The 13,328-nt window shown below is 39.2% G+C and overlaps 1 protein-coding gene across 1 annotated transcript in view; it reads left to right on the forward strand.

The window, feature by feature from the left end:
• IleRS (Isoleucyl-tRNA synthetase) overlaps positions 1–13,328 on the forward strand; it is a 107,738-nt gene that overhangs the window by 70,898 nt on the left and 23,512 nt on the right. Inside the window, exons 13-15 of the mRNA XM_071586300.1 lie at positions 1,390–1,566; positions 1,695–1,907; positions 7,517–7,710. Of these exons, the coding sequence (XP_071442401.1) occupies positions 1,390–1,566; positions 1,695–1,907; positions 7,517–7,710 (584 nt within the window). The remainder of the gene's footprint in view (positions 1–1,389; positions 1,567–1,694; positions 1,908–7,516; positions 7,711–13,328) is intronic.

Raw genomic sequence — 13,328 nt, forward strand, 5'->3', positions numbered from 1 at the left:
ATATATATGTATATATATGTATATATATATATATATGTATATATATGTATATATATATGTATATGTATATATATATGTATATATGTATATATATTTATATATATATATATATATATATATATATATATATACATATATATATATACATATATATATATATACATATATATATATATATATATGTATATATATATATATATATGTACCTAATGTTTGGTTTTTTCAATACAACTCATTCCAGAATAGCAGGATAACCATTAAAATATTGTAGTAATATCGCGTATCGCAATGCGCTCGTGTGCTTGTGTACAGAAGTATAAAGTGAGGTAACGTCGATGGTGGCCATAATTAGGTTGGGTGTGGAGGGAATAGAGACAGAATTTAGACGGTTGAGGAAGATTCCCATCAGACCGGTGGTTTCCAATATTTGAGCCCCCAATCACCTCCTGGCAAGAAGAGCAAACACCATCTTCAAGGAGCACACCAAGTTTGCCCCAAAATTTGGAATCAAAAACTCCACCGATCTGGCCCCCCACCTCGCAGAGTTAGCCCTCCCTCCTGGGTGTATCCTCGTCTCTTTCGATGTCTGCAGCCTCTTCCGAGTGTTACCACGCTAGCAGCCCTCCAGTTAGGTGAGGAAATCCTTTTTTGGAAAGGGGTCCCGTTTCCAGTGATTAGTGAGTTGTGTTAGGTCCTAAAAACATGCGTATCGCAGAACTATTTCAAGCGCAATGGGAAGTACTTCGATTCGATTAGTAAAGTCTCCTTTTTTTTCATGAAAAATCAAATTTATTCTCTACATTGCAGGAAAGGTTGAGCATTTAGCTATTTTTCTACGAAGTCGCCTTGACAATCAATCTTTTTTTATCATCCTTGTAAGCAGCTTTTTGATACCGGCGTCATACCTTTCTCCCACCGCGTTGCATAGCCAACTGACTTTTTTCGGCCTAGGGCTTGGGTGTTTGTAATTGTCTTGAATGTAATGTTGCTGGGGTTAGGTGAAAGAAGGGACTATGGCGTTTCAATATCCCCCCAATAAAGTTGTTACATAAAGAAATTGATGTAGACTCCACTACTATTATATAGTCATTGCCCTAAAATATTTCAAGAAAGTTAAAACATCGTTTAACTCGGAAGCGTTGATTTATTATGTATTACTAATAGGTTCCAGTAGCTATGGAAAGTATTATTTTTGAATGGCCGTTTTAATAAGAAATATCTTTGAAGTGGTCATGGATTTTGTTTCCACAAATTTGATCCGCACTTCTCATGAATATGTGTATGTATATACAAGGAAGGGCAGCTAAAAGGATGTGTTTTTAAAAAAACAAGTGTGTGACTTTTTAATTGCAAGTGTCCAGTTTGAGTAATTTTCAGATTTGTCCATAGGTGGTGGGAAAATTTGGCAGTGATGCTCTCCGGTTGTACCTGATCAACTCTCCAGTGGTTCGAGCTGACAATTTAAGATTCAAAGAAGAAGGTGTGAGGGATATTCTAAAAGATGTCTTCTTGCCATGGTATAATGCATACAGGTTCCTCATTCAAAATGTCGAGAGGTTTTGTAAGGTCAGTTTGATAATTTAAATGTCAATGCTATTTCACTTTGCTATTTCCCTCATATAAACTTGTAACTTCTGGAACTGATTTGTCCTTGTCCTTGATTTGTCCCTGATTGCCTTGTCATCCTTTCACAGGAAGAAAATACTGATTTCAAGTATAATGAGGTGACTTTTAAGCTGTCCGGGAATACAATGGATCAGTGGATACTTTCCTTCACTCAGACACTGCTGCAGTTTGTCAAGCAAGAAATGGCGGCATACCATCTGTATACAGTGGTACCTCGTTTGGTGAAATTCATTGATCACCTAACCAATTGGTATGTCAGAATGAACAGGAAAAGGATCAAGGTATGTATTGGTTGCCTACACCAGTGAGTATTTTCAATACCAGAATGTTAGAAAAATATCTTTCAAAATTTACCTAAGATGCAAATAGTTCAAAGGCTAAGCCCTGAATATTATTTTTAAATGAAATCATGTCATTGTGTTGGTCTATTTCTGAAAAGTAAATTATGGTTTAATTGTCATTGATCACATCTGTTTTGATATTGCATGGGTTTTGCAATTAATCCTGAGGAAAAATATACAAAAACATTATTTTGGGTAGTTTTTTGTATTCTCCAACATGATCTCTTTTTAACTAGAAATACTTTTTCCAGTATTGCTCCTGCTTCTTTAAGCTGTCTAAAAAGTAGGGTTTTAAAGTGATCCCCAAAATAAGCACCTTTGGTCTCCTCATTCGACATGTATTGTTTTCCACTGAGCCATTTTTTCAAGTTTAGAAGTGCAAAAAAGTCAGTGGGGGCTAAATCTAGGGAATATGATGGCTGTTGTTGTAATTCGAACTTTTAATTCCATAATTTTCTCCGTCAAAATAGTAACGGTGTGCACCCATGCACTGATTTGATGGAAGAGAATTTTTTTCTTTGCCAAATGAGGATTTGTTCTTGATTTCTTCTCTCAACCAATGCAATAATGACATTATATACTCCATGTATCGTTTGTCCTTTTTGCAAGTAATCGATGAAGATGATTCAGTGTGCATCCCAAAAACCATGGCATTCACCTTGTCAACCAATTTCACTATCTTTGCCTTCTTTGAAGCTGGATCGCCTTTAGAAACCTCTGTTTCTCTGTCTCTAGAGTGTGGTAGTCTATCCAAGGTTATATTTTGTCATAGGCTTCTCATTGAAGCGGCCAATCTTCAGGATTGCAATGGGAAAGTTTCAAACCAGCTTCTGAATTGACCACACCATTGTTAATTCTCCATTGAGAGAAAACACGGCACTCATCCTGCAGAGAGGTTTTTCACTACCATTTTTTCATGTAAAATCGAAGCACTGTTCTACCTTGTGATATGAGGTCTGTTCAAAAAGTTCCCTAACTTTTTACGACAAACAATACCTCGCCAAGAAATTATCGGTCATTGTACCCCCCCCCCCCAATCAGAGTAGTCTCCGCTCCAACGTATTCACTTATTCCAATGGTGTTTCCTCCCTTTGAAACAGTCCTGGAGTGCTTCTCTTCCGGAATGCTCATAAGCCGCTCTGTTGAATTTTTCTCGATCTCTGGAATGGTGGCAAATCTTTTTCCTTTGAGTAGGGTTTTCAGTTTGGGGAACATGAAAAAGTCACCTGGGGCCAGGTGTGGGGAGTATGCATTTTCATGGTGAAAACTGCTAGCCATTCCCCCAAAGTTCTAGCCGTTTTTGTCTGATTCTCTCTCTTAAACGTTTCATAACCTCCAGGTGATACTCTATGTTGACTATCTGGCCTTAAGGTTGGTATCTGTGATGCGCAATCCTATTGCATGAAAAAAAGAAGAATTAACATCACCTTGAATTTCGAGCGAACTTGTTGAGCTTTTATGGGGTGCGGGGGATGTTTCACCAATCCATTGTGAAGATTGTGCTTTTGTTTCGATGTCATATTCATAAACCCATGACTCATGACCTGTTATGATCCTGGGCAAGAAGGCTTCATCCTCTTCGGCTTGATCAAACGGTTCCCAACAGACTTGAACTCCATGTTGTTTCTTGTCCGCTGTCATCTGGCGAGGCATGAATTTGGCAGTGACTCAATGCATCCTCAATTTTTCGGTCAGGATTTCATGGCATAAACCAATCAAGATGTAACACTCTTTCGCAAGTTCTCCGACAGTCAAAAGTAGATTTGTACGAACGAGATCATTCACTGTCTCGATGTGGGGGTCCTCAATCAACGTTGATTGTCTTCCAGAATGCTCGTCGTCTTCCACTGATTGCCACCCCTTTTTGAATTGGGTAAACCACTCATAACACTTGGCATGTTTCATAGCATCCTCACCACAAGCCTTGGTAATCAACTCAAAAGTTTCCGTCAACGATTTGCAGAGTTTCACGTAGAAACTCACAGAACAACACTGCTCTTTCAAAGAGTTAATTTCTGCTGAGCTGATTTTTCGCCGCACTCCACAAACACCCCTTCACATAAACGGCTTTAACTAGTCAGCAAAACAGAATATCAATCAAGTGGTTGAAGCTGGTTACACAATGTCTCGAAGTGGATTAAAAAAATAGCCAACTGGAGACACATTCAAAATGTTTGGAAACTTTTTAAACAGACGCCATGTGTGTATGGCCTTAACTCTTCCACAAACTGAAAATTCGTGAATCACTCAAAACCATGTAATGGGCTTAGTCAGTCATTTCGGGGGAAGTTACTTCCACTGGGTCTCATGAACACTGTTAATCATTTGTGGACGTGTGGCTACGTTAAAACCCTTTAGCTCAGCTAGTGTAGTTAATTGTAAACAGTCGCAAATATAGTAGCTGATTGTGTGCCCTGAGCTTCATCCAACCTGCATTTAATCTCTTTTGGTGTTAATCCTTTCAAATAGAAGTGTTTAATCACTGCGAGAAATTAATCTTTTTCCATTTTTCTATGTACACAAAAGTTTATTGCTTCAATGGACTAGTAAATGAAACCCCGCAATGGATATAGCTGAGACTAACAGCAGTCTAGTGAGAGATGAGACTTACTCAGTCCAAGGAAACCTTTTCCAATTGTATGGGTCTCTTTGAATTTCTAACCTGTTATTAAATGACCCATGTATTAAGGGAAAAAGTGCACATGGCTGTTAATTTACTTAGTTTATCTGATCTTTCCACTTTGCTTTGGTTTTCTTAGTTTATCAATTTTCCTGTTTCTCCAGAGTTTTAAATATTTATTGATGTTTATTGATTTGGTATTCAATCATGCTGCAATTGTGTTAAGAGGCCTAATTTAGGAACACACAAATTTTAAAGTTAAGTGCTAATTTTCAATTAGTATGTGTGCTACTCTGGAACATCAACCATTATTTTAACCTTGCTCAAATAATCCTGGGAATACACTAAGTATGGAAAGTCATGGAAAAGTAATAAAGTTGAATTAAAACACCTAGAAAATAAGCAAATCAACTATACAATAATTTGAATTTGCTTAAAAGATCAACTGAAAAAGGTTTTTTTAGAAATATTCGGAAGGCAGGCTAATACCTCTTCATGATCACTAGGATATAGATGCAATGTTTCTGGGATACTATTTTCATGAGCAGTATACTGTTTTGGAATATTTCCTTGGGTTTCTGTATAAATAAAAAAAGATTCATTCATTCCGTTTGCAATCTGTATGGTGTCAGTGATAATAGCACATTAACTATCATAGACATCAGGAGCTATTGTCTCATCAGAATTGAGTTATCTACCTTTTTTGCTGATGCCTTGCTTATTATAGTCCACACTTTTTTTTTCTATCACTGGGTATGAATAGCTTTAGGGCATTGGCCGAACTCTAATTTTTTCCTTATGAGGAGACAAACTCTCTCTCCATGTTTAGATAATCTTACCTCACATCTGGGGTGTTTGACAATTTGCATAATCTAGCTTTTTCCTAGATTTTTCTTGAGAGTGCAGTGACATCTCTAATGCTTCCTCCCATGCCTCAAATAATTTTCTTTCATTCTAACAGTTGAAATAAAACATTCAAATAAATGGCAGAATCTCCAGTAAAAATGATTGAGGCTGGATTCAATAGAGTTAGCTGATATTTGATACCACACTCGGTAAATGTATTATTACACAGAATCACCACCAGGTGAAGAAGTGAGAATACGACCACTTAAGAGAACGTCAGTTTGGATTTGGAAAGGAGAAGGGTGCATGTAATGCCATCAAAATCATGATGTCAAGGAACAGAGAGCGCAAGCATAATTATGTATTTGTATCTTCAGTGGATTCTGAGTAGGCTCTCGGCCAAGCGGGCACAATTAATGAACTTAGGGAGAAGATGGGGAGGAGGAGGCTGGAGAGATGGATGACTTGTATGGGAGGTGTCCTCTCTCAGACTGCACGAGTGCAGGTGGCAAAAAGAGAGCTAGAATGGCGGTGATGGGCAGTGGATGCTCATTATCACCTGTTCTGTGCAATATATGTACATTGAAAGGAAATAGCCACGGAAGTATGTGATAGGCTAAAATGGTGGGGCATTAGTGTATTTCCAATTATGCCCACATTTGAGCTTATAAGTATACTCATAGGTAAATGTGTCTGTCTAGACTGCATGTGCACTACTCAATTATGCCTAAAGTGTGTAAATAAGTATGAAGTGCTCATATTTCATTACCGCTTATTAAAAGAAGAAAAGTTCAATTTATCAGTATTTTATTTGCAAGGCAATCAAAATATGGAAAATTTAAGGTTATCTTCAAGTACATATTTTTGTATTATGAGGAAAAGCTTCATAATCATGATTTTTTGGTAAGATTTCATGTAACTTCCTTCTTTCTGAAGCATATATCTCACAAAATAAGAATTAAATTGTGAAGTCAATGCCAACGGAATAGAAAGTATCCAGTTATTATTAATCACATGATCTTATGCTTGTGATGATGATGAAGCATCATATAATTGTACTCATTTCTTCTTGAGGTTTATATGATTTGTTGAATATTTCTTTTTCCATCCCTTGGGTAATAAACTGGCGATTATGGTTATGCCTTTCAAGCTGGTCCATCGGAGTGCCATAATTAACATTAGCACTCATCTAGACTTATGTAAAAGTGCATGGCCAATATGGATGTAAACAAAGTATAAATGAAAAGCTTTGGTGATTACATTGAAATTATCTTCACCTGTGTACGTAGACCTCATTCACGTGACTTATTTTTCTGTGGTCCTCAATTCAATGAATGGATTTCTTTCATGTTTCTCTTGTTTTTGGGCTTATCAGAACATGAACAGAAATTTTACTCAGGATTTCTTATTGAAGTATTTTTGTACAATGGAAGAGTCAATCATTTGCTCAAGATTTCATTTAGCACTCATGGTGCTATAAATTATTTAAGAGCAACTGGAATAACATTTTTTTCATCAGAGCTAATGAAAGTGGTAAACATGGAGGGGGAAATTTGCCAAGTTCAGTTTTAAGGGAAAACTGACGGGAAAAACCATGGGTTAGTCCAGAAAATGATTGGTGGAGAGAAGTTAAGTGTGCCTCAAGAAGTGGTAATATTCCCTGTAGCCATTGTGTGCGCGACCCAAGGACTAAACCCTCTGTCCTGTCCACTTCCCGTAAAACTTCCAAGAAAAAAGAAATGGGGAAAAATAATTAACTGGTTTGCAAAGCAGTTCTGAACATGTTGATATTTTTGAGGAACAACTTCCTAATGTAATAGTAATATTAAATCAGTATGTAATCAGTATCTAAATCATAACCCCTAACATCCCCAGAAAGCTAATGAATTATTAAGACAGGAGCAATGTTCTCTTTCACCCAGACCACTGAGCTTGCATGGTATGGGTGAAACAACCAGCCTCACAATTCTAGGCTCAGCACTGATGCTTGTGATATATATTTACACAACTTTGGTGTGGCCTTTATGCCTTACATTGACATGCATTGTAAGTATGTTGTTGACTGGACATTCTATTGTTACAGGGAGAGGGTGGCCTTGAAGATTGCTCCTCTGCACTGGAAACATTGACCAGTGTCCTCTATTCCATGATTCGTGTGATGGCCCCATTTACCCCATTCCTCACGGAGCACATGTACCAGAATGTTCGGCACTTGGTGGAGAGGGAGGAATTGGCCCAGGATGAGAGTGTGCACTACCTCATGCTACCAGAGCCACGGTCTGGAACCAACATCCCTCCCATCTGTCCCCTCCCTCCCTCCCTGCTTAATGTAAATGAATCCCCTTACAAATGAACTGGGTGCAGTTAAGACTGATTGCCCCTGCTCTATGCAAGAGTTCTGGATAAAAGGCCCCTTAAAGTGTTTAATTTTACGTGTTACACCATTTGTAACTCAAAAACAGCTGTACCAATTTTCCAAAGAAACTGCGGGAGATGCCGCAACAGTAACTTTAAACGGAGTCATCCGCTAATGTGCATTTCAATGCAACAATTTCAGAGTGTAAAAATCATTCGCCTTGACTGGGATTCCTGTGACATTGTATGTACGGCATTTCGTCACAACATCTTGTTCCTTTAAAAGCCCCAAAATTTCAGAGTTTAAGAGGACGCCTCGGTAGCTTAAGTGGCTAAAGCACTCGACTGGATATTGAGGGATCTGGGTTCGAATCCCAGTCAAGGCGAATGATTTTTACACTCTGAAATTGTTGCATTGAAATTGTACCAATTTTCATGATATTCGGTTTTTTAGATTCATCTCAGCCCAGAATAGCACAATTAACATTAAAATGTTCCTTACGCTCACAAGAGAATCATCTCTGCACCAGCGGCCCACCGATCATGCTTAATTAAATGAAATGAATGCAAATTGATTGTGCTCTCTCTAGCTTGGATATACCATACAGCATTGATCCTTGCTAGTCGCAGGCACTCACACATCCAGGGCTTGCGACAGACTTCTCTCTGTGCCAGTGGCCCGCCATTCACTCACTTCCTTGGGTATACTTAAGCACCTTAGCCCTTGCAAAACTCATTCACTCCCTCACAGATCTACCGTGGAATCTTTTCCAACGTTAGTTCTGTGACTAGCACTTTTGGAAAGGTAGGGGATGTCCCCAGAGGCTGACTCTGTTTCAACTGCCGAGCAGTCCTCTTAGAGAGAAGGAATGATGCTGTCTCGTGTGTTGTGACTTATATATACTGTGTGTAGTGTAATGGTCAAAAAGAGGGGGGAGGAGTCGTGGGAAAAAGTTGGGTGGAATGGGAGGTGTGGCGAATGGTCATGTTGGGGATTTTTGTTATTTTGGGGAGGGGGGGCGAGAAGCTGTTGCGCGGGTTACAATGTAAGCCTATTCATTAACGGAGATTCTTTTGAGTGGAGTAATTCTGTGTTTTGTTAAAGAGAATAAGGATGATGAGATGGGGTCCTGGTCATGGTTCGTGTGTTTATTTTTGGAGCAGTGGATACAACATTTTAATGTTTTAAGAATTCAACTCCAGTAAATTTGAGCTAAGCCCAGCTCGAGTTGACGCATCACTACCGTGTTTGTAAACAAATCACAGACATTGAAAACATTCAGGTTACCGATCAATTTGTTTGTTTGGAAACAAATCACAGACAAGAAACAAACTTTTAGGTTACTGGTCAATTTTTGTTTTATATTATTATGCTGCGACGCAGAAGATATTATTGTCCACATTCTACACCGCTTTCAAAAACATTCAAACACATTGCAACGTTGAGTATTGCAATTCCGTGAAGTGGATCGAATGCATCTGTAAATATGTCACGAAAGGCAGCGATATGGCAGTTTTTGGCATCCAAACCACAGATATCAACAAGGAAATTACCAGCTATCATGTTGGTCGATATGTGAACTGCAATGAAGTGATTTTTCGTATATTCTCATTCCCCATTGACGAACGTCATCCCATGGTTATACATTGGGTGGTGCATCTGGAGAATGGCCAACGAGTTTATTTCACCACGTCGAATGTTGATCAACAAGCAAGCTGAAGCACCTCCAGTGACAACATTGACGAGTTTCTTTGCCACTTACCAAAGCAATACGTTTGCCAGAATGTTGCCTAACAGAAAGAAGTGTGTGATACATTAATGAAGACAATTGGTGATGGAAATGGTGGCTTATTTTTCCTGGATGCTTCCGGGTGGAACTGGGAAGACACTCCTCATATCATTGCACTTGGCCACTGTTCTTGCGAGATCGGACATTATGGTAGCAGTTGCTTCTTCTGGCATAGCGGCCACATTGTTGGAAGGATGCCGTACGGCTCAGTCAGCGTTAATTTTGCCGTTGAACCTACAAAATTCTGAACAAGTGGCATGTAACATTTCGAAACAGTCCGCAATGGCCTAAATTTTAGTAGCATCTAAAATCATCATATGGGTGGAATGCACGATGGCGTGCAAGCGTATTGCAACCGGACATCGAAAGATCTGCGCAATGACTCGAGATACTTTGGTGGTGAAATGAATTAACTGTCTGGCGATTTCCGCCAAACACTGCCAGTCATTCCAAGATCGACGGCTGCTGATTAAATAAACGCAAGCCTCAAATTATCATCATCTGTGGCACTATGTGAAGGAACTTCAACTGATGACAAGCGTGAGAGTTGCATTGCAGAAAGATCCGTCTGCTGAAGATTTCTCCAAGCAATTGTTGACTATCGGTAATGGCCGTGTTCCTGTCGATGAATCGAGCATATTGATTTCATTTCCACGGAATATTTGATATTTTCTCTCATCAAAAGATGAAGCTCATCAATAAAGTGTTCCTGAACATCATTGAAACCACAAAAATCACAAATGGTTGAGTGAGGGAGCAATTTTGGCGGCTAAGAAAAAAGATGTGAATGACTAAAACTTCATTATTCAGAATACAATCATTGGTACTCTGCATTCATTCAAATCTATTGACTGTGTAACCAGCGAAGACGAAGGCACCAACTATCCATCTGAATTTTTAAACTCCTTGGATGGGCCTGGCTTACCACCGCACAATTTACAGCTGAAGGTTGGCTAGGTGGTCATGGTCCTGCAAAACCTAAACCAACCAAAACTATGCAGTGGAATGCATTTGGTGATAAAAAAACCTGATGATCAAAGTGATGCATATGACTATATGTACTTGAAGGAAAATTCAAAGATGAGGAAATTCTCATTCCAAGCATTTATTTATTTAACAACCAGCATTACAAGTAGGCGATAGCCTGGTGGTAATGTTCTTGATTACGAGTCATAAACCACTTAATCCATTCATTACACATTAAAACATACAAGGAAGTACATACGGGTTTATCACGTACATTTCTCACTCACACGTTACAGTTAATTATTTTAAGGAGAGCATACACCTCGTTTTAAATTTACATTCCCATGATCCCATTCCCATACATTAGCATTCCCATGATCCCAACCAATGTGCCCTTTGAGACTTCATTCTCCAATTCGTGTTGCATTCGCAATGACGATTAAGAAATTACATGGCCAATCGGTTGGTGTTTCTGGTCTGAATCTAGAACACCCATGTTTTTCTCATGGTCAATTAAATGTGGCATGTTCATGTGTAAGTTAACCATCCGCATTATTTGTTCTTGCACCTGATAACAAAACAAAAAGTATCGGTTATCAGAAGGTGTTTGACACAAGAGAATCAAGCTGAATGTATTTATAGATAGAATGGAGGAGGTGTCTTTCTGACAAGCTATTGTAATAATTATTTTTTCAGTTTTTTTAAATTTTTATTCCTGATATTATTATAACTAGTCAAATATCATGAAAATCAGTGCAGCCATTCTTGATTTAAAAATGGTGTGACGAAGCTGTTCATTGATTGTTGGGCGGTACTCAGGAACATCAACAAAAGAATAGAGAGTAGGGCAAATGATTACTTAGGGCATAACAATTTTGGGTTTAGGATAGGGAGAGGTACTCACAATGCCATTGCAGTAATGAGCTCACTGATAGAGAGGAATATAGGATACAATCAGGATGTATTTGCCTGTTTCATAGATTTCAAGAAAGCATTTAATGGAGTGCATTGGGAAAACTAATGAGTATATTGAAGAAAATACGAATAGATCGGAGGAACAGGAGGCTAATCCGCAACCTGTACATGTCTCAGACTGTCAGGTGCGGGTGGGGAACGGATAGTCCGGATAGGCAGTGTTAGGAAGAGGTGTAAGGCAGGGTTGCCCATTATCACCGTTGCTTTTCAACCTGTATGCAGAGGAAATGATTAAAGAGGCATGGGAAGAACTGGAGGTAGGAATGAAAGTGGGTGGGGATTCATAAAATCAGTTAGGTTCGCTGATGACCGAGCTTTAGTATGCCAGTCAGCCAAGGGGCTGCAAGCATTGCTTAGTGAATTGGAACTTCAGTGCGACAGGTATGGGATGAGAATCAATATTAATAAAATAAAGGTTATGCGATTTTCTAGAAAGAAAAAGGCCAAGCTTAACATTGAAATAGGAGGGCAAAAACCAGAGCAGGTAGAACAGTTTACGTATCTCGGAAGTGTTTTGGACCAACACGGAAGTGTTTTGGGCCGCACTCTTACCTCTTGGTGCTCGGAATTCCTGCCTTCCGTGCTTTGTGCCTCTACATTCTCGTCGCCCACTCTCCGGAAATTGCTCCTGATCTGCCTTCTTTCATTCTGTGCCAGTGACTTCCCACCACATCTTACTCCTGCATCTCTAACCTTCTATACCCTGTTGCTCCTTGATCCAGCTCACCTGTTCCTGATCTACGTTGCGAAGCCATCAAGTGAAAAGTGATTTAGTGTCAAACCCCCGGGGCTTTTCTCGTAGTTGTCTTAAATAGTGCCTCCCTTTTAAATAGTGTTTTATATTCTTTTTCCCATTTGAATAATCATCCTGTAGTGCTGTGTTTAGAAGTAATTTAGTGAAAATTTATTTAGTGTCAGTGCCTCGTGCTTTTCCCATATCTCACTTGATAGTGCCTTCTTTTCAATTGAGTGTGCAGGATCTTTATTTATTTGTTTCCTGCAATTGTTTAGTCTTTGCGTAGTGCAGTGCTTAGCGCCTATCCCATCTAGTGCTTTTCTGAACAATCTCGTAGACTACCTTAACAATTACAGTGTATCGCTATCAACTTACCAATGCTTTCAATCTTGTAAATACTTCGATCTTTAATATTTTAAATTCTTTCCTCTTATGCTTCTGCTTGTGTTAACTTAGATAGCTTAGCTATTTCCAGTATTATCTAAGAAGTATGATGGACCACTCTTTTGGCTCTCAGGTTCCTGAAAACATTACTTCCCAGTCATCACCCGTAAGCCATTACGCCTTCCCAAATTCCCAAACTCATTATCGCATACCCACCATCTTATCCCCACCGCAGGACACCCTCGGCTATAGTAACACCATCACCGCAGGATGCTCTCCCACTCCTTTCCACTCAAAATACCTTGACCCCCACAGGTAACATCGCTAATCTTTGTCCCCCATACACGACTGAATTCCCCAATAATGACCTTGAGTCATCACATTTTACCCAACTACCCACAAAATACCGATTCGGATTTTCCCAAACCTTTTCGCCCCTAGACCCTTTTGCACCAGAATTCTTCCCTAAAAGCCACCACAGATCCCTAAATCCTCTGGCACCGGAATTCGTCTCTTTCCAACTTGAAGGTAAAAATACGTCTCGAAGTCTCTCCTCTGCAACCATTGATCTACGTGAATGATACGTGGCTCCAAGTTAATTCCTTAACTATCAATTGACCTTATGCGACAATTTTAGATCTCACCCTCGTTCTTTTCAAATAGTTTACCTCAACGCCCTCAAGTCTCTG

The sequence above is a fragment of the Hetaerina americana genome, unplaced genomic scaffold (genome assembly GCF_022747635.1).
Source record: "Hetaerina americana unplaced genomic scaffold, ioHetAmer1.1.p SCAF_217, whole genome shotgun sequence".
NCBI lineage: Eukaryota > Metazoa > Arthropoda > Insecta > Odonata > Calopterygidae > Hetaerina > Hetaerina americana.